Genomic DNA, 22,170 nt, shown 5'->3' on the forward strand with positions numbered 1-22,170 from the left:
CGTGGTGGGCAATGGTAGTCGACTGAGAGCATCCACACAGTTCTCGGTGCCTGGCCTGTGGCAGATGGTATAGTTACACGCTGATAGCGCAAGTGCCCACCTTTGTATGCGGGCTGAGGCATTAGTATTTATCCCCTTGTTTTCAGCGAACAGGGATGTGAGGGGCTTGTGATCGGTTTCCAGCTCAAATTTGAGGCCAAACAGGTACTGATGCATTTTCATTACCACGAACACACACGCTAATGCCTCGTTCTCAATCATGCTGTAGGCCCTCTCGGCCTTAGACAAGCTCCTGGAAGCATAGGCGACAGGTTACAACTTCCCCGTAATGTTAGCTTGTTGTAATACACACCTGACTACATACGACGATGCGTCACATGCTAGCACAAGTCTTTTACATGGGTTATACAATACAAGCAGCTTGTTGGAGCATAAACTGTTTTTGGCTTTCTCAAAAGCAATTACTTTGTTTTTTCCCCAGACCCAGTTCTTACCTTTGCGCAATAACACATGTAGGGGCTCTCAAAGGGTGCTTAACGCTCGCAGGAAGTTACCAAAATAGTTGAGGAGTCCCAGGAACAACCGCAGCTCTGTGACGTTCTGTGGCCTGGGCGCGTTCCTGATAGCCTCTGTCTTGGAGTCTGTGGGCCGAATGCCGTCCGCCGCGATCTTTCTCCCCAAAAACTCCACTTCTGTTGCCATGAAGATACATTTCGACCTCGTCACCCGCAGCCCTACACGATCCAGTCGTTGGAGGACCTCCTCCAGGTTTTGTAGGTGCTCGGCGGTGTCCTGACCTGTGACCAATATGTCGTCCTGAAAGACCACTGTGTGTGGTACCGACTTGAGTAGGCTCTCCATGTTTCTCTGGAAGATCGCTGCAGCCGACCGAATTCCAAACGGGCATCTGTTGTAGATGAACAGTCCCTTGTGCGTGTTGATGCAGGTGAGACCCTTCGAAGACTCCTCCAGCTCCTGCGTCATGTAGGCCGAAGTCAGGTCGAGCTTGGTGAACGTCTTGCCTCCTGCCAGCGTCGCAATTAGGTCGTCTGCCTTAGGTAGCGGGTATTGGTCCTGTAGTGAGAAATGATTAATAATTACTTTATAATCGCCACAAATCCTGACCGTGCCATCACTTTTGAGTACTGAAACAATCGGGCTGGCCCACTTGCTGAATTCCACTAGGGAGATGATGCCCTCGCGTTGCAGTCTGTCCAGTTCGATTTCCACTCTCTCTCTCATCATGTGAGGTACCGCTCGCACGTTGTGGTGAATGGGTCGTGCCTCTGGGACCAAGTGGATCCATGCCTTTGCCCCGGAAAAGTTTCCAGTGCCTGGCTCAAAAAGGGAAGGAAATTTGTTTAGAACCTGGGTACATGAGGCCTCATCGACATGTGATAGTGCTCGGATGTCATCTCAGTTCCAGCGGATTTTGCCCAGCAGTGTGGGGCCATCGCCCGGGACAATCCAGAGTGGCAGTTCGTGCACCGTGCCCTCGTAGGTGACCTTGACCATGGTTCTGCCCAGGACAGTGATAAGCTCTTTGGTGTACCTTCTCAGTTTCGTGTGGATGGGGCTCAGGGCTGGTCTGAATGCCTTGTTGCACCACAGTCTCTCAAACATCGTTTTACTCATGATGGATTGGCTAGCGCCAGTTTCCAGTTCCACGGCCATGGGTAAGCCATTCAATTTTACATTTAGCCTTATAGATGGACCTTTTATCGAAAATGTGTGCACCCCGTGTACTTCAGCATCTGCCTCCTCTCTCTGAGGCTCGAAATTGCAGGTAGCAGTTAACGGGTATGATGTAATTGGAATCACGGACACATGGCTCCAGGGTGACCAAGGCTGGGAACTCAACATCCAAGGGTATTCAGCATTTAGCAAGGATAGACAGAAAGGAAATGGAGGTTGGCTGGCGTTGCTGGTTAAAGAGGAAATTAATGCAAAAGTAAGGAGGGACATTAGCCTGGATGATGTAGAATCAGTATGGGTGGAGCTGCGGAAATCCAAAGGGCAGAAAACTCTAGTGGGAGTTGTGTACAGACCACCAAACTGTAGTAGTGAGGTTGGGGACAGCATCAAACAAGAAATAAGGGATGTGTGCAATAAAGGTACAGCAGTTATCATGGGCGACTTTAATCTACATATTGATTGGGCTAACCAAACTGGTTGCAATGCGATGGAGTAGGATTTCCTGGAGTGTATTAGGGGTGGTTTTCTCGACCAATATGTCGAGGAACCAACTAGAAAGCTGGCCATCCTAGACTGGGTGATGTGTAATGAAAAGGGACTAATTAGCAATCTTGTTGTGCGAGGCCCCTTGGGGAAGAGTGACCATAATATGGTAGAATTCTTTATTAAGATGGAGAGTGACACAGTTAATTCGGAACTAGGGTCCTGAACTTAAGGAAAGATAACTTCGACAGTATGAGACGTGAATCGGCTAGAATAGACTGGCAAAGGATACTTAAAGAATTGACGGTGGATAAGCAATAGCAAATATTTAAAGATCACATGGATGAACTTCAACAATTGTACATCCCTATCTGGAGTAAAAATAAAACGGGGAAGGTGGGTCAACCGTGGCTAACAAGGAAAGTCAAGGATAGTGTTAAAGCCAAGGAAGAGGCATATAATTTGACTAGAAAAAGCAGAAAACCTGTGAACTGGGAGAAATTTAGAATTCAACAGAGGAAGACTAAGGGTTTAATTAAGAGGGGGAAAATAGAGTACGAGAGGAAGTTTGCAGGGAACATAAAAACTAACTGCAAAAGCTTCTATAAATCTGCGAAGAGAAAAAGATTAGTGAAGACAAACGTAGGTCCCTTGCAGTCGGATTCAGGTGAATTTATAATGGGGAACAAAGAAATGGCAGATCATTTGAACAAATGCTTCGGTTCTGTCTTCACGAAGGTAGACATAAATAACCTTCCGAATGTACTAGGAGATAGTAGTCTAGTGAGAAGGAGGAACTGAAGGATATCCTTATTCGGCGGGAAATTGTGTTCGGGAAATTGACGTGATTGAAGGCCGATAAATCCCCGGGGCCTGATAGTCTGCATCCCAGAGTACTTAAGGAAGTGGCCCTAGAAATAGTGGATGCATTGGTGATCATTTTCCAACAATCTATTGACTCTGGAACAGTTCCTATGGACTGGAGGGTAGCTAATGTAACACCACTTTTTAAAAAAGGAGTAAGAGAGAAAATGGGTAATTATAGATCGGTTAGCCTGACATCAGTAGTGGGGAAAATGTTGGAATCAATCATTAAGGATGAAATAGCAGCACATTTGGAAAGCATTGACAGGATTGGACCAAGTCAGCATGGATTTTTGAAAGGGAAATCATGCTTGACGAATCTTCTGGAATTGTTTGAGGATGTAACTAGCAGAGTGGACAAGGGAAAACCAGTGGATGTGATGTATTTGGACTTTCAAAAGACTTTTGACAAGGTCCCATACAAGAGATTGGTGTGCAAAATCAAAGTGCATGGTATTGGGGGTAATGTACTGACGTGGATAGAGGACTGGTTGGCAGACAGGAAGCAGAGAGTCGGGATAATTGGATCCTTTTCAGAATGACAGGCAGTGACTAGTGGAGTGCCGCTGGGCTCAGTGCTGGGACCTCAGCTCTTTACAATATACATTAACGATTTAGATGAAGGAATTGAGTGTAATATCTCCAAGTTTGCAGATGACACTAAACTGGGTGGCGGTGTGAGCTGTGAGGAGGACGCTAAGAGGCTGCAGGGTGACTTGGACAGGTTAGGTGAGTGGGCAAATGCATTGCAGATGCAGTACAATGTGGATAAATGTGAGGTTATCCATTTTGGGGGCAAAAACTCGAAGGCAGATGCCTGCACCGCCATTCAATGAGATCATGGCTGATCATTCCCTCAGTACCCCTTACCCCTTGATCCCCTTAGCCGTAAGGGCCATATCTAACTCCCTCTTGAATATATCCAATGAACTGGCATCAACAACTCTCTGCGACAGGGAATTCGATGAGTGAAGAAGTTTTTCCTCATCTCAGTCCTAAATGGTCTACCCCTTATCCTAAGACTATGTCCCCTGGTTGTGGACTTCCCCAACAAGCTCGTTGGCTACAAAGTACTGGTCTAGCTGTTCGACATAGGATTCCCAGTCCTCACCCTTCGAGAACTTCTCCAGGATGCCCACAGTTTGCTGCATCTTTGCATTGGATTCGTATTCTCGTCACCAGTTATTGTGTTCCTAACACAGATGAGGCTGCACACAGGGAGGTTAAAGTAACAGTGACCTCAGTCTTTAATAAGACACTTCAGAGTGAGGAACAGGCCTTAAGGGCCGGCTTATATACTTGCTACCAAGCGATGCTGGGATCCATTGGGACTTCAGGGGATGAACTCCCTGGTGGCGGAACATGGGAGTGCATGCTTTACAGATACACAACAGTCTACAGGGCCGCACCCTCCTGTATGGCTCAGAGACGTGGATCACGTACACCTCAAGTCGCTGGATAAATATCACCAAAGATGTCTCCGCAAGGTCCTACAAATCCCCTGGGAGGATAGACGCACCAACATTAGCGCCCTCGTGCAGGCCAACATCCCCAGCATTGAAGCACTGACCACACTCGATCAGCTCCGCTAGGCAGGCCATATAGTTTGCATCCCAAAGCAAGAGCTCTACTCGGAACTGGTCCACGACAAACGAGCCAAAGGTGGGCAGAGGAAATGTTACAAGGACACCCTCAAAGCCTCCCTGATAAAGTGCGACATCCCCACTGACACCTGGTAGTCCCTGGCCAAAGACCGCCCTAAGAGGAGGAAGTGCATCCGGGAGGGCGCTGAGCTCCTCGAGTATCATCGGCGAGAGCATGCAGAAATCAAACGCAGGCAGCGGAAGGAGCGTGCGGCAAACCAGGCTCCCCGCCTACCCTTCCCTTCAACCACTCTCTGTCCCACCTGTGACAGAGACTGTGGTTCTCGTATTGGACTGTACAGCCACCTAAGAACTTATGCTAAGAGTAGAAGCACGTCTTCCTCGATTCCGAGGGATTGCCTATGATGATGATGTGAAAAATATTCTTCCACAGCAGAAATATCGAGTAGCATTAGGGGGAAAAGCTAGCCCAGGAATGCTTGTAGTTTAGCTCGTCAACAAATGCCCATATTCTCATCTCTGTGAGATATTTAATGGAGGAAGAAGTATGGGTAAATTGGTGAGGAAGGCTTTGAGTTAGTGCTAATGAAGCTTCCATTATCAACCCGTGTGCCTTCTGTGCTTAAAAATTATTGGAAACATAAATAAAAAAGATTTTTGCCTTGTTGATCTTCATAGAAATATTGAAGATTTCTCAGCTTGTGGCAACACAAATAAGTTAATCGATTTACTTACAGCAGGCTTATAAGTAATGTTTGGATGGGCAAGCTGTAGAAGTTTCAACGCTACATCTAACAGAATAGTGGCAGTTTCAAGATGAATATATTGGATATGGCAGCATCTCGCCCCTGTTAACCTACCTCACAAAAAAACGCAGTGTAATTGAGCCAGAAAAACAATAATGCTTCTGAGTTCCTCCTTTCTTGTATAATGTTATACTGAAGGAATAGCTGCAATTTGGCCAAGGTACAGAATGGCCAATTAAGGGAAATGCAAAAGCATCGAAGGGCATTTGAAAGGCATCTAGTAGTTTAAAAAAATAATAACCACTTAAAATATCAATCCAGAACAATTTTTATTGTGATTGCAACAGTATGACAGTAATCACATATTTTTCATTAATGAAGCAGTAGAACAACAGACAATCTCAGCCATGTGGTGTAGTAGCACTAATACATCGCCAGCATTGATGTCAAAGGCAAGAGTGTGTCTCATAGAATTGCAACACAGTCAATGCACGGGATGAAATAATGAATACAACCTCCTAGAAGGTCCTGTACTGGGTACACTGCAAAGTGGTAATCCAGGACAAATGTATCAATTATAAATCTGCTTTGGTTTTTTTTGAAATAACAAAATGATTCTCTTTTGCAAAAAAACACACAATACAAATTTAAAATCAAACCTGTTAAAGCTAATTTTATAAAATGCAAAATGAATGGAAAGAAACAGTGAGATTGTATGCCTGAATTCCCAATATATGATCCCATAAGAACATAAGAAATAGGAGCAGGAGTAGCCCCAACGGCCCCTCCAGCCTGCTCCGCCATTCAATAAGATCATGGCTGATCATCGACCTCAACTCCACTTTCCCGCTCCATATTCCTTGATTCACCTGGACTCCAAAAATCTATATATCTCAGCCTTGAATATATTCAGAGACTCAGCATCCACAGCCCTCTGGGGCAGAGAATTCCAAAGATTCACAACCCTCTGAGTGAAGAAATTCCTCCACATCTCTGTCTTAAATGTCCGACACCTTATCCTGAGACTGTGTCCCCTAGTTATAGATTCTCCAGCCAGGGGAAACAATCTCTCAGCATCTACCCTGTCAATCCCCTTCAGAATCTTGTATGTTTCAATGAGATCACCTCTCATTCTTCTAAACTCCAGAGAGTATCGGCCCAATCTACACAATCTCTCATCATAAGACAGCCCTCTCATCCCAAGAATCAATCTATTGAACCTTTGCTGCACCGCCTCCAAGGCAAGTAGATCCTTCCTTAGATAAGGAGACCAACACTGTGCACAGTATTCCAGATGTGGTCTCACCAAGGCCCTGTACAATTGTAGCAAAACTTCCTTACTGTTATCCTCCAACCCCCTTGCAATAAAGGACAACATGCCATTGCCTGCCTTCTTGCTTGCTAGCGTTCTGTGTTCCTTGCACAAGGACCCCAAATCTCTCTGAACACCAGCATTTAAAAGTTTCTCACCATTTAAAAAATATTCTGTTTTAAATTGCTCCCTGACTGAAAGTTGGCGCAGATACCGTTTTTGAAGATTTTTCTCCACCCCAATCCATGGGATGGAGAGTAGAGCGAAATTGAGGACTGTAAAAAAATGTTCATCCCCGGGTGATGTTCAGGTTGGCCGTGGTGCGGAAGTGCGTGTGGAGCGGGTCGGTGTCAGCACGGCGCAGACATACCATGGTGGGCTGACGTGTCACAACGTTCCTCCCCTTCAGTTAAATGTGAGAACCGCTGTAAGCTCTGCATGGTGTTTAATTAGGCCCACTGGGCCACCAGGGACAGTTTCGGCCGGGCCAGAGGTCCGGTACCCAAGAGGGAGTGCCGGGCTGCCTGTTGGCGGCCCAGCTAAACCCGTGGCCACCATTGTCGGGCCGACCTCGGAGTCGGCCAACAATTAAAATAAAATGGAAGCATCAGCAGCACGCCCTCCTCTTTAAGGACGGACACGCCACCCAGGCACACACAGCTTCCCGCAGGGAAAAGCTGTCAGTGACACCGACTGGCGGCCGATCCACTCCCGCGGGGCAATTTCCCATGGGACAATCTGTGCCAGGCGTGACAGGAGATCGACAACGCCCAAATATGGGCGGACATGTTGTCATGATATGCAAATGATGAGAATACATTCGGAAATATATTTTTGTCGTTTGAGCCATAGCAATGCTGCTTACTACGAATGGCGCTGTGTTCCAGATTTGCAACAGCGGTAGGAGGAATTTATAAATTAATGGCTGCCGCAGTTTCTGATCGCATAGGCAAAAGTTTTATTTTTTTTAATAAATTCTTCATTTGGGGGCTATGTTGAGGCAAGTGCCTGAGGCCTGCTGCAGTCATTCTGTAACTATTCTCAGTTTACCACACCACCTAAAATATGGAAAATACCCTAACCCTGGAAAATAGGTTGTTGTCAACAGCAGGTCATTGCGGTCCCAAATAAGATGTGTACCAAAGCAGAAAATCTCACCAATGAGTTTACAAAATTGGTTCGCAACATTTCCTAGCCGACCTCTATGATGTAGCTTTTGGTCACTTGTCCTAATGTCTCCTCCTTTGGGTCGGTTTTTGTCTGATTCCGCTCCTGTGAAACATCTTGCGACATTTTACTGTGTCAAAGGTACTGTATAAATGTAAGTTGTTGCTGCTGCAGTATATCTGCAACGTGTTCAAATCAAAAGTCAGCACATCATCTTCTACTTTATCTGCTTCTTTCCTCGAACTTCAAAACTACAACTCCTTCCCTCTCAGTCTTCACTTCCCCCGATGATCAACAGGCTTTTAAAGCACAAGCCTGTTGTTACCGAGGTACTATTTCTTAATTTATCTTACTCGTTTTCCTCCTTGGTGCTGAATTTCTTTATGTGCTTTTATTATTCACTTTAGTGCTTCAAAAAGAAGCAATCCTGAATGTAAAGTATCAAGAGTCATTGTGTTATGATTGAAGTTAATTTTCATTTCTTTTTCTCAATTAAAAGTTCATTTTTCTTTCTTTCTTCCCCAACTGAAATAAATTCAACGTCTACCTAACGATACCTGTTTCTTTGTATCATTTATTCTCATAGATCTATTTGAAATCTCTGACATACACTTAAAAATATAGCAAAAACCATTTACAATGCATTTGGAGTAGAGAAGCTCCATTGATAGAAAGACAAAAATCCAATGTCCCAATCAATAATTAAAGTGAAAGGAATTATTCCAGAATGATATGAAAATGTGCCAAAAAAAATCAATGACTTAAAAAGCGATACAGATTTAAATGCTTATGACATCCTGAGTGCTCCCTCTTGATATTATAAAGCAGGTTTATGCTGAGAAAGGAGTTTAACATCATTGCTCAGTATGTTCGAATGGTACAGGGCATTGATAGGCACTCATTTTTTCTTGTTTTCTTATAATGCAGCTGGAAGCTGGGCTGGGTGATCAAGTTGTCTTTTCTCATTCATGAAATTCATATATTTTTTATGTATAATACAGACATTCAGAGTTGCCAAATTAATGTTGAATTCCCTACAATCTGGTGTTGTGCCACCATTGTGTGGCATAGATTACTAACTGCAGTTCTGAGATGCTAGTTCCCTAACCTTGGCCAGGTTACTAAAATGAGGTCCAGAATGGAAGCTGGACACTTCGTGGAGAGGTAAAAATTCAGTTGGAGTGACTGTTAGACATCCTCACTTATCAGCTAGTTAAAGAGTGACCCTTGCAGAAGTCTGAGCACAAGATTCCTAACTGTCCTGTGGGTCAAGAATTTGTAAGCGGTGATGTGAAAGTACCAAATGGTGGAAGGAGAGAAAAATGAGGGAGGGGTCGAAAGCTGAATTGTGCTGTTTGCTGTTTTATATCACACCGCTACTACTGGAAGATAACTGTAGTTGTAATATTTTACTGACAACTTCTCAATCTCCTAATTATTAAAAATGTATTCTTTACAGGTCACTTTATATATCTTGAAGCTATTCCTGGAGGTTTGAGGGGTGACAAAGCCCATATGAGGAGTTCAATGTGGAAGGAATCAAGTGCCAAATGCACTCTGTCATTCTGGTATTATATGTCACGAAAAGCTACAGGCCTTATAAGAGTTCTTATTCAGGTAAGGGTTTGGCCATAGTAATGTATGAAAGTGGACATGGAATTTAACCAATACCGTTTAGATTGCAGTGTCTCAAGGGAATCAGATAGATATTGAGCATCACACCTAATCATGATTCATTCAACATTGCAATCCCATAAATGTATTTCAGTTCCACAGTACAACTTGTAGTTCTCTAACAGATTAGGGCCTTCAATGGAGCCTCGCCTGTTTCTCAGGCATAACATGGGTGCCTAAGCATCCAAAATGGAGGGTGGGGCTCAATATGCGCGGAAAGTGCATGACACTCCCGATCCCTACCTCACTCCCTCTCCCGATCACTGCCTCACTCTCTCATCAATCATTGTCTCACTCTCTCTCCCGATCTCTGCCTCAGTCCCTCTCCCGATCGCTGCCTCACTCTCTCTCCCGATCACTGCCTCATTCCCTCTCCCGATCACTGTCTCACTCTCTCACCAATCGTTGTCTCACTCTCTCTCCCGATCGCTGTCTCACTCCCTCTTCCGATCACTGCCTCACTCGCTCTCCCGATCACTGCCTCACTCCCTCTCCCGATCGCTGCCTCACTCTCTCTCCCAATATCTGCCTCACTCCCTCTCCCGATCGCTGCCTCACTCTCTCTCCCGATCACTGCCTCACTCTCTCACCAATCGTTGTCTCACTCTCTCTCCCGATCGCTGCCTCACTCCCTCTTCGGATCACTGCCTCACTCGCTCTCCCGATCACTGCCTCACTCCCTTTCCCGATCACTGCCTCACTCTCTCACCAATCGTTGTCTCACTCTCTCTCCCAATCTCTGCCTCACTCCCTCTCCCGATCGCTGCCTCACTCTCTCTCCCGATCACTGCCTCACTCCCTCTCCCGATCACTACCTCACTCTCTCTCCCGATCACTGCCTCACTCTCTCTCCCGATCGCTGTCTCACTCCCTCTCCCGATCACTGTCTCACTCTCTCTCCCGATCACTGCCTCACTCCCTCTCCCGATCGCTGCCTCACTCCCTCTCCCGATCACTGCCTCACTCCCTCTCCCGATCGCTGCCTCACTCCCTCACCCGATCACTGTCTCACTCTCTCTCCCGATCTCTGCCTCACTCCCTCTCCCGATCGCTGCCTCACTCCCTCTCCCGATCACTGTCTCACTCTCTCTCCCGATCGCTGCCTCACTCCCTCACCCGATTACTGTCTCACTCTCTCTCCCGATCTCTGCCTCACTCCCTCTCCCGATCACTGTCTCACTCTCTCTCCCGATCGCTGCCTCACTCCCTCTCCCGATCACTGTCTCACTCTCTCTCCCGATCACTGCCTCACTCTCTCTCCCGATCACTGCCTCACTCACTCTCCCGATCACTGCCTCACTCCCTCTCCCGATCGCTGCCTCACTCTCTCACCAATCGTTGTCTCACTCTCTCTCCCGATCTCTGCCTCACTCCCTCTCCCGATCACTGTCTCACTCCCTCTCCCGATCACTGCCTCACTCGCTCTCCCGATCGCTGCCTCACTCCCTCTTCGGATCACTGCCTCACTCGCTCTCCCGATCACTGCCTCACTCCCTTTCCCGATCACTGCCTCACTCTCTCACCAATCGTTGTCTCACTCTCTCTCCCAATCTCTGCCTCACTCCCTCTCCCGATCGCTGCCTCACTCTCTCTCCCGATCACTGCCTCATTCCCTCTCCCGATCACTGCCTCACTCTCTCACCAATCGTTGTCTCACTCTCTCTCCCGATCACTGCCTCACTCCCTCTCCCGATCACTACCTCACTCTCTCTCCCGATCACTGCCTCACTCTCTCTCCCGATCGCTGCCTCACTCCCTCTCCCGATCACTGTCTCACTCTCTCTCCCGATCACTGCCTCACTCCCTCTCCCGATCGCTGCCTCACTCCCTCTCCCGATCACTGTCTCACTCTCTCTCCCGATCGCTGCCTCACTCCCTCACCCGATCACTGTCTCACTCTCTCTCCCGATCTCTGCCTCACTCCCTCTCCCGATCGCTGCCTCACTCCCTCTCCCGATCACTGTCTCACTCTCTCTCCCGATCGCTGCCTCACTCCCTCACCCGATTACTGTCTCACTCTCTCTCCCGATCTCTGCCTCACTCCCTCTCCCGATCACTGTCTCACTCTCTCTCCCGATCGCTGCCTCATTCTCTCTCTCGATCACTGTCTCACTCTCTCTCCCGATCACTGCCTCACTCCCTCTCCCGATCGCTGCCTCACTCCCTCTCCCGATCACTGTCTCACTCTCTCTCCCGATCACTGCCTCACTCTCTCTCCCGATCACTGCCTCACTCACTCTCCCGATCACTGCCTCACTCCCTCTCCCGATCGCTGCCTCACTCTCTCACCAATCGTTCTCTCACTCTCTCTCCCGATCTCTGCCTCACTCCCTCTCCCGATCACTGTCTCACTCCCTCTCCCGATCACTGCCTCACTCGCTCTCCCGATCGCTGCCTCACTCCCTCTCCCGATCACTGTCTCACTCTCTCTCCCGATCACTGCCTCACTCGCTCTCCCGATCGCTGCCTCACTCCCTCTCCCGATCACTGTCTCACTCTCTCTCCCGATCACTGCCTCACTCGCTCTCCCGATCGCTGCCTCACTCCCTCTCCCGATCACTGCCTCACTCGCTCTCCCGATCGCTGCCTCACTCCCTCTCCCGATCACTGCCTCATTCGCTCTCCCGATCACTGCCTCACTCCCTCTCCCGATCACTGCCTCACTTGCTCTCCCGATCGCTGCCTTACTCCCTCTCGCGATCACTGCCTCACTCCCTCTCACAATCACTGCCTCACTCGCTCTCCCGATCGCTGCCTCACTCCCTCTCCCGATCACTGTCTCACTCTCTCACCAATTGTTGTCTCACTCTCTCTCCCGATCGCTGCCTCACTCCCTCTCCCGATCGCTGCCTCACTCCCTCTCCCGATCACTGCCTCACTCTCTCACCAATCGTTGTCTCACTCTCTCTCCCGATCGCTGCCTCACTCCCTCTCCCGATCACTGCCTCACTCCCTCTCCCGATCACTGTCTCACTCTCTCACCAATTGTTGTCTCACTCTCTCTCCCGATCGCTGCCTCACTCCCTCTCCCGATCACTGTCTCACTCTCTCACCAATTGTTGTCTCACTCTCTCTCCCGATCGCTGCCTCACTCCCTCTCCCGATCGCTGCCTCACTCTCTCTCCCGATCACTGCCTCATTCCCTCTCCCGATCACTGCCTCACTCTCTCACCAATCGTTGTCTCACTCTCCCGATCGCTGCCTCACTCCCTCTCCCGATCGCTGCCTCACTCCCTCTCCCGATCGCTGCCTCACTCTCTCTCCCGATCACTGCCTCACTCCCTCTCCCGATCACTGTCTCACTCTCTCACCAATTGTTGTCTCACTCTCTCTCCCGATCGCTGCCTCACTCCCTCTCCCGATCACTGTCTCACTCTCTCACCAATTGTTGTCTCACTCTCTCTCCCGATCACTACCTCAGTCCCTCTCCCGATCACTGCCTCACTCTCTCTCCCGATCGCTGCCTCACTCCCTCTCCCGATCACTGTCTCACTCTCTCTCCCGATCACTGCCTCACTCCCTCTCCCGATCGCTGCCTCACTCCCTCTCCCGATCACTGTCTCACTCTCTCTCCCGATCGCTGCCTCACTCCCTCTCCCGATCGCTGCCTCACTCCCTCTCCCGATCACTGTCTCACTCTCTCTCCCGATCGCTGCCTCACTCCCTCTCCCGATCACTGTCTCACTCTCTCTCCCGATCTCTGCCTCACTCGCTCTCCCGATCACTGTCTCACTCTCTCTCCCGATCGCTGCCTCACTCTCTCTCTCGATCACTGTCTCACTCTCTCTCCCGATCATTGCCTCACTCCCTCTCCCGATCGCTGCCTCACTCCCTCTCCCGATCACTGTCTCACTCTCTCTCCCGATCACTGCCTCACTCCCTCTCTCGATCACTGCCTCACTCCCTCTCCCGATCGCTGCCTCACTCTCTCACCAATCGTTGTCTCACTCTCTCTCCCGATCTCTGCCTCACTCCCTCTCCCGATCACTGTCTCACTCCCTCTCCCGATCACTGCCTCACTCGCTCTCCCGATCGCTGCCTCACTCCCTCTCCCGATCACTGCCTCAGTTGCTCTCCCGATCGCTGCCTTACTCCCTCTCCCGATCACTGTCTCACTCCCTGTCCCGATCACTGCCTCACTCCCTCTCCCGATCACTGCCTCACTCGCTCTCCCGATCGCTGCCTCACTCCCTCTCCCGATCACTGCCTCACTCCCTCTCCCGATCACTGTCTCACTCTCTCACCAATTGTTGTCTCACTCTCTCTCCCGATCGCTGCCTCACTCCCTCTCCCGATCACTGTCTCACTCTCTCACCAATTGTTGTCTCACTCTCTCTCCCGATCACTACCTCACTCCCTCTCCCGATCACTGCCTCACTCTCTCTCCCGATCGCTGCCTCACTCCCTCTCCCGATCACTGTCTCACTCTCTCTCCCGATCACTGCCTCACTCCCTCTCCCGATCGCTGCCTCACTCCCTCTCCCGATCACTGTCTCACTCTCTCTCCCGATCGCTGCCTCACTCCCTCTCCCGATCGCTGCCTCACTCCCTCTCCCGATCACTGTCTCACTCTCTCTCCCGATCGCTGCCTCACTCCCTCTCCCGATCACTGTCTCACTCTCTCTCCCGATCTCTGCCTCACTCGCTCTCCCGATCACTGTCTCACTCTCTCTCCCGATCGCTGCCTCACTCTCTCTCTCGATCACTGTCTCACTCTCTCTCCCGATCATTGCCTCACTCCCTCTCCCGATCGCTGCCTCACTCCCTCTCCCGATCACTGTCTCACTCTCTCTCCCGATCACTGCCTCACTCCCTCTCTCGATCACTGCCTCACTCCCTCTCCCGATCGCTGCCTCACTCTCTCACCAATCGTTGTCTCACTCTCTCTCCCGATCTCTGCCTCACTCCCTCTCCCGATCACTGCCTCACTCGCTCTCCCGATCGCTGCCTCACTCCCTCTCCCGATCACTGCCTCAGTTGCTCTCCCGATCGCTGCCTTACTCCCTCTCCCGATCACTGTCTCACTCCCTCTCCCGATCACTGCCTCACTCCCTCTCCCGATCACTGTCTCACTCTCTCACCAATTGTTGTCTCACTCTCTCTCCCGATCGCTGCCTCACTCCCTCTCCCGATCGCTGCCTCACTCCCTCTCCCGATCACTGTCTCACTCTCTCACCAATTGTTGTCTCACTCTCTCTCCCGATCGCTGCCTCACTCCCTCTCCCGATCGCTGCCTCACTCCCTCTCCCGATCACTGCCTCACTCTCTCATCAATCGTTGTCTCACTCTCTCTCCCGATTGCTGCCTCACTCCCTCTCCCGATCACTGCCTCACTCCCTCTCCCGATCACTGCCTCACTCCCTCTCCCGATCACTGTCTCACTCGCTCTCCCGATCGCTGCCTCAATCCCTCTCCCGATCGCTGCCTCACTCCCTCTCCCGATTACTGCCTCACTCTCTCTCCCGATCACTGCCTCATTCCCTCTCTCAATCACTTTACCTCCGTTCCGGTCGCCCCCTCCCGTCAATGGCTCTATCAATGTCCCTTTCACTCCCAATCATCCCCCTCCTGCCCAATCACTTTAGAATCGCTCCCACTCATTCCTTTACTTCTGATCACTCCCTCTGTCTCCCAGTACTTACCTGAGAGCTGCTATCCGCGACAGCGATCTGAAATTCAAATCCTTTTCGCTGGCGAGTCACCTGGGGCCACCCAGTGGCTGTCTGCAGTTGGCCGGCCATATGTAACTGAAGCCCAAAGTCCTATCTCTGGTATGCCTCGGGTCTACTTGTTCCGGCCAAGTTTGTTTCTGAAAGCCGACACATACCAATTCTAGGCCCGAATTCTCAGTGAAATTCTACTTCAGCTTATTTTATGGGAAATATTTAGGGGGCGGAATTACCCTGCACCCCGATTGAGAGGTGATAACCTGCTGGTGCCGGGACTTCCTGCGCAGAACTCCCGCCCCACCGCTGAATTAGGCTAACCACCCCTCAAAGGAAGTGAAGCGCAATATCGCACGCTCCACTTCCTTTAGCGGCAGGTCCCGGGGGAGTACTGGGGCAAGTACTGCAGTGCTACATGGATGCTCCTTTAGCACTGACACGTTTCAATGCCCCGCCCCTTCACTTAATGCTGTGCACTCTTCAAGGCCTCTGAAGGCCTCCACGAGGCTACCAAGGCACTGTGAGACTGGGACCGCAGCCCGGCACCCAAAACAGAGTGCATGGTGGTGGCCCGGACCAAGCTAGGAACCAGTTACTGCAGCCGAGCCGAGAGGCGACAAAGCACTTAAATGGCAGTACAGGCGACCTACCCTCTAACTTCCGCCCCGCGAGTGGATCTCAGCCAGTTTCGCAACCCATGAGGCTAGCGTTGACATCCGCTCGCAACAGCCTCATGGGCCGCAGGGTGGTTTCCCGTGTGGGGCGGAAAGGGGTCGGTGCGCGGCGATGACGTCACGGCAGTTGCGCGGTGGCTCAGGGCGCCTCCGCAAGTTCCTGGGCAATTTCCCAACAGCAGGTAGCGCCCCCTGCCCCCTCCCCCCACCCCACACCCAGGCGAAAAGTGTTTTCCGTCTCGTTCGTGCCTCCTGGCGGGGCTAACAAGCCTCTGAAAAAGGAGCAATTTCTCCCCCTCAGTGTTTTGGCTCCTGTACTGAACTCTGAACCTGCCTTCTAATTGGAACCAATTCTTAAAACTGACAGTCATCTGTGATCTGACCTGCTTCAATGCTCCACCCCTTCAGAACATAAGTATTTTTCTCTGCATACGTTCTAGTATGCAGTAACTTGATTGGTATCTTACAAATACTGGTAGGTTGCAGAAAGAAGGATAGAAAAATATGCATTTCTAAGGCGGAGTGTGCATAATTAAAATCATTTTGAGTACAAAGATTACCCATTGATCACCAACAGACCTGAAAAATTACTAAAGTGCCAAACAGCAAAATCATAATTTAAAAAAATGTATTAAAGTACACCAGAATCTTCAACTTCCCACCAATCATCAGGCACACTTGTATCTCTTTGTGAAAATGATTAAAATATTGTGAAAAATGATGCTGCTGGGTATAATTTTTATGTGATGAATCAGTTAATTTGATTTGCTGGCAGTGAGCTGATAATAAACTGATATAATGATCCTCGAAATCCTTGCTTCTGTTCTAATCTCTACATTTAATCAGCACCTGGGTGTTTATTTTCTGATTAAAGCATCTTCCCTTTTAATATCCAACAAAATGAGATCTATTGGATGTTTTTTATGCCAAACAATATTTGCTTTTTATTGCAGTAAAGTTTTATTTACTCTGATTGCTAAAAGTTGCTTTATTCGGTGAAATGTTAGAGAAGTAATAAAAAGTGGAAATGAATAATACAATTCTTCTGTGGTACCCCATAACATCGACTGATGCTGTACAATATCAGCCAGGAAGCTTAAGCATCAAGATATTGTTATAGTAAAATGAATCGAGTTATTGGCTGAGAAATTTGACTTTTTATTTATTCTCGGGATGTGGGTATCGTTGGAGAAGTTGGCATTTATTGCCCACCCCGAGTTACCCTGAGAATAATCGCAGCAGTTTGATACAAATGAGTGGCTTGCTCGACCATTTTAGAGGGCAATTAAGAGCCAACCTCGTTGGTGTGAGACTGGAGACACATAATAGGCCGGATGGGGTATGAACAGCAGGTTTTCTTCCCCAAATGAGCTCGTTGGGTTTTGACAGCAATCCGACTGTTTCGTGGTGACAAGACGGACACAAAGCAGGCGGAGGGGCAGGTCAGTCACATCAGGCTTCAGTTAAATGCCACCGGCGAGCTGGAGGCAGCGAATGGGCATCCCGCTGCAGCTCGCCAATCAGGAAGGGCAGGAAATCATCTGGCTCCGGTGATGCGGCGACCAACAGGCAGGTCGGGTCAGGAGGGCAGGGACAGCAATCCGGGGGAGGCCACGAACATGTTGGCAGTGGGCTGGACGGAGTCTTTATCTTGCCCCAGGAGGAACACTCCTGCAGCTCCTGTGTTAATTGTATTCAGGTGGTGTGGGGATTGTATTGGGGACTCTCTTGTGTGCATCTATATATATATATATATATGAGAGCAGGCCCGAGCAAAAAGGAAGCTTATCGTGGGGGTACACGGTACGTAATGTGCGTCTCTGTAAATAAAGGCTTATAAGCGACTAAAGACTGAGCACTAGTATTCTATACTTCACCACTTGGCTATCCTGGGTCCGCAACAATATAACCTCAAAATTTCATGGGTCCTGTTTTTTGAGTGGTATCCAGCAGTCCCTTTAACGATCGCTGGTTTGGCCACACAACTCCTGGCACAACTAGACAGAGTGCGTGACGCAAGCTCTTCCTATTTGTAACTGAATTTCATATTCAGGGTCCTACAATCGGCGTAGGAACTCTAACTCTAAATATTTGCATATTTATGGAATTTAATGTCAGTTAGGTGGCTGGCCTGGATATTAAGAGTCACCTGAACCAATATGGTCTCCGGCGCACTTTGACCATAGCAGGTGCTTACATAAAATTGGCTGTTAAAAAGAAAGACTTGGATTTATTTAGCACCTGTCACGACCACCGGACATTCAAAGTGCTTTACTGCCAATAAAGTACTTTTGGAGTGTAGTCACTGTTGTAATGTGGGAAATGCGGCAGCCAATTTGCACACAGCAAGCTCCCACAAACAGCAATGTGATAATGACCAGATAATCTGCTTTTGTTACGTTGATTGAGGGATAAATATTGTCCAGGACACCGGAGATAACTCCCCTGCTCTTCTTTAAAATAGTGCAATGGGATCTTTTACATCCACCTGAGAGAGCAGACAGGGTCTTGGTTTAACATCTCATCTGAAAGTCAGCACCTCCAACAATGCAGCACTTCCTCAGCACTGCACTGGAGTGTCAGCCTAGATTTTGGTGCTCAAGTCCCTGGAGTGGGGCTATGAACCTACAACCTTCCGACTCAGAGGTGAGTGTGCTACCCACTCAGCCACAGCTGACAAACTGTTAAGGCTAGTTTTGCTGGGAAAATGGCAGCTGTATCGGTTCCGGCATGGACCGGGGCAGCTGCCATTTTAGGCAGATCGGCAGTGCTGCTGTTGCCTGCGCTCATAGCCCGCATTTAAATGATGCAGATCATGATGTCAATCGTGTGCAATGCCTGAATTGACGCACAACTGTGATTTTGGATGTCGCTGCTCTTGATACCGCCCTTTCCAAACCACGCACGGAAGAACATGCCTGCAGCAGCACTGCAGAGATGCTGCCAGCACTCCTTAAAGGCACACACACATCTTTCAGGTAAGTTTTGATTTTTGATTCTGGACTCGTTTTTTTTGAACATTTTATTGGTGTTGTGGCTCGGTGCAATATATATGTTGTTAAAGCATGCAGGGAGTCCTACTGGATGTTTGCAAGACTTTGGCTGTTAAAGGAAGGCCTCTGAGAACATCATTTGCTCCAGGCCTGGGGGCTCTAGTTGCAGGTTCCCTTGGGCTGCAACATCACATGGCGATGAAGCAGAGACAGCAAAGGAGACAAGTTGCTCACAGAGGGCAGAGGAGGAAGCAGTAGAGGAAAAAGAAGAGCGTTAAGCAGAAAGTGGAAGGTAGGAGTCATCCCAGGCAGCCCCTTTCAGGCCGGAATATCCAGGATCGAATCATCCGTCTCAGTAACCACAACCCCAATTCCCCTTTCAAACTTAGCCCCACACCATACCTTCCCTCTGTCACTGACCATCATCATCATAGGCAGTCCCTCGGAGTCAAGCATGACTTCACTGACCACCTTGTCCTCTTGGCCACAATGCTGAAATAAAATCCAGTGCAAAGCAAACTTTCCAATCCAACTTAGCCATATATGCATCCAATATTACATCAAAAAATCAACTAATCTCTCTTGTGCATTCCCTTAGAGACTGTCTTGAATGTGCCTTTGACTATCCTACTGATGTCACGCAGTGCTACCCAGAGGCTGCAGCATGGCTGTGGAAGGCTGCTGACCTTCAGTGGGGGACACTGCAAATGGCCTTGCAGGATAACCTCGAGGAGCTGGTGGCTGGGAGTGTGAAATTGAGGGACAGTGTGTCTTCATCTTCACTCTCCTCTCCCTCTTCTTGGTCACCCATTGGCTGGGAAGGCTGAATTTCTTGCGTGTCTAAAATGAGGAAGTCACAAGGGTAGGGTTGTGGTGAGGGAAGTGGGTAAGCAAGAGGTGCATGCGAACACCATGTGCAGCTTGTACATCAGAAGAGATTGTAGGATGAGGATTAAGTGGGATATGAGAAGGAGGATAATGTCTGAGGATACCAGTATCTTGTACTCTTTCAGCCCTGCTGAAGAACTCAGCCATGCCCCTGTCAAAATTGGTCAGCACCGTCTCCTCCAAAGGGATGAGCTGAAACTCGGAATCTGAGGTGTGCCTCGTGTTTGGTGGCGATTGTTGCTTGCTGTGTCAGAGCGATTGTTTTGGGAGTCTAGTATTGGGCATGCAGACAATGTGACCCGTCCATCGGAGCTGATCAAGTGTGATCAATGCTTCGATGCTGAGGATGTTGGCCTGAGCGAGAACACTGGCGTTGGTACACCTATCCTGCCAATGGATTTGCAGGATCTTGTGGAGGCAGCATTGGTGGTGCTTCTCCAGTGCTTTGAGGTGCCTGCTGTACATAGTCCATGTCTCTGAAGCATACAGGAGGGCGGGTATCACTACTGCCCTGTAGACCATGAGCTTGGTGCCAGGTTTGAGGGTCTGGTCTTCAAACACCCTCTTCCTCAGGCAACCGAAGGCTGCACTGGCACACTGGAGGCGGTGTTGGATAGAGATGGGCAGAGGAAACGCTTCAAGGACACCCTCAAAGCCTCCTTGAAAAAGTGCAACATCCCCACCCGACACTTGGGAATCCCTGGCTCAAGATGGCTCAAAATGGAGGAGAAGCATCCAGCAAGGCTCCGAACACCTCGAATCTCTTCGCCAGGAACACGCGGAAGCCAAGCACAAACAACGGAAGGAGCGTACGGTCACCCAAGCACCCCACCCACCCGTCCCTCCAACCACCATCTGCCCCACCTGTGACAGAGACTGTAGGTCCCGCATTGATCTCATCAGTCACCTGAAAACTCATATTAGTGTGAAAGGAACTCATCCTCGACTCCGAGGAGCTGCCTAAGAATAATAATAATAATAACTTTTATTTATATAGCGCCTTTAACATAGTAAAACATCCCAAGGCGCTTCACAACAATTTTACAGCACATTAGATATTGACCATTGCGGGAAAGAGAGAAAAAGCGTGGGAAGGAAGTGTAAAAAGAGGTTAAAGGCTCGGGTCTGAAGCGGCAGCCAAAATGTGCACACAGATAGACACAGGTGAAAAAACTAAAAAAAAGAAATTCAAATTACATTGTAAATAATACAATGAGGAGTATACAATAGTAACATCAGTATAATAATGATTAACTATAATTAAACAACAGTAAATAATATATACCATAATTATAAATTAGTAAATCAGCAATTGAATCAAATCAAATCAAAAGGAAGAGGTTGTTGGTAGATGGGGCAGGGTCGTGCATTGATCAGTGTATGAGGCTAGTGGTGTAGTTGGTAGGAGACGGCTTTTTATGATAAGTTTTTTAAAATTAGTTCCTGGGATATAGGCGTCGCTGGCAAGGCCAGCATTTATTGCCCATCCCAAATTGCCTTTGAGAAGGTGGTGGTGAGCCGCCATCTTGAACCGCTGCAGTCCGTGTGGTGAAGGTACTCCCACGGTGCTATCAGGGAGGGAGTTCCAGGATTTTGACTCAGCGACGATGAAGGAACTCTGCTGCCCTACCCTTCTAGGTGGTAGAGGTTGTGGGTTCGAGAGGTGCTATTGACGAAGCCTTGGCAAGTAGCTGCAGTGCATCATGTAGATGGTACGCACTGCAGCCATGGTGCGCTAGTGATGGACCGATTAAATGTTTAAGTTGGTGGATGGAGTGCCAATCAAGCGGGCTGCTTTGTCCTGGATGTTGTTGAGCTTCTTGAGTGTTGTTGGAGCTGCACTCATCCAGGCAAGTGGAGAGTATTCCATCACACTCCTGACTTGTGCCTTGTAGAGGGTGGAAAGGATTTGGGGAGTCAGGAGGTGAGACGCTCACCACAGAATACCTAGCCACTGACCTGCTCTTGTTGCCATAGTATTTATGTGGTTGGTCCAATTAAGTATCTGGTCAATGGTGACTCCCAGGATGTTGATGGTGGGGGATTTGGCGATGGTAATGCTGTTGAATGTCATGGGGAGGTGGTTAGACCCTCTCTTGTTGAAGATAGTCATTGGCCGTCACTTGTGTGGTGCGAATGTTACTTGCCATTTATCAGTCCAAGCATGAATGTCGTCCAGGTCTTGAACTGCTTCATTATCTGAGGAGTTGCAAATTGCACTGAACACTGTGCAATCATCGGCAAACATCCCCACTGTTGACCTTGTGATGGAGGGAAGATCATGGATGAAGCAACTGAAAATGGTTGGGCCTAGGAAACTGCCCTGAGGAACTCCTGCAGCGATGTCCTAGGGCTGAGATGATTGACCTCCAACAGTCACTACAATCTTCATTTGAGGTAGGTA

At 49.0% G+C, this 22,170-nt stretch overlaps 1 protein-coding gene across 1 annotated transcript in view; it reads left to right on the forward strand.

Annotated features, from left to right (window-relative positions):
• The window catches only part of LOC139264152 (MAM and LDL-receptor class A domain-containing protein 1-like), an 886,997-nt gene that overhangs the window by 592,899 nt on the left and 271,928 nt on the right, over positions 1-22,170 (forward strand). The window contains exon 27 of the mRNA XM_070880238.1: positions 9,331-9,488. Coding sequence (XP_070736339.1) covers positions 9,331-9,488 — 158 coding nt within the window. The remainder of the gene's footprint in view (positions 1-9,330; positions 9,489-22,170) is intronic.

The sequence above is a fragment of the Pristiophorus japonicus genome, chromosome 5 (assembly GCF_044704955.1).
Source record: "Pristiophorus japonicus isolate sPriJap1 chromosome 5, sPriJap1.hap1, whole genome shotgun sequence".
Lineage (NCBI taxonomy): Eukaryota > Metazoa > Chordata > Chondrichthyes > Pristiophoridae > Pristiophorus > Pristiophorus japonicus.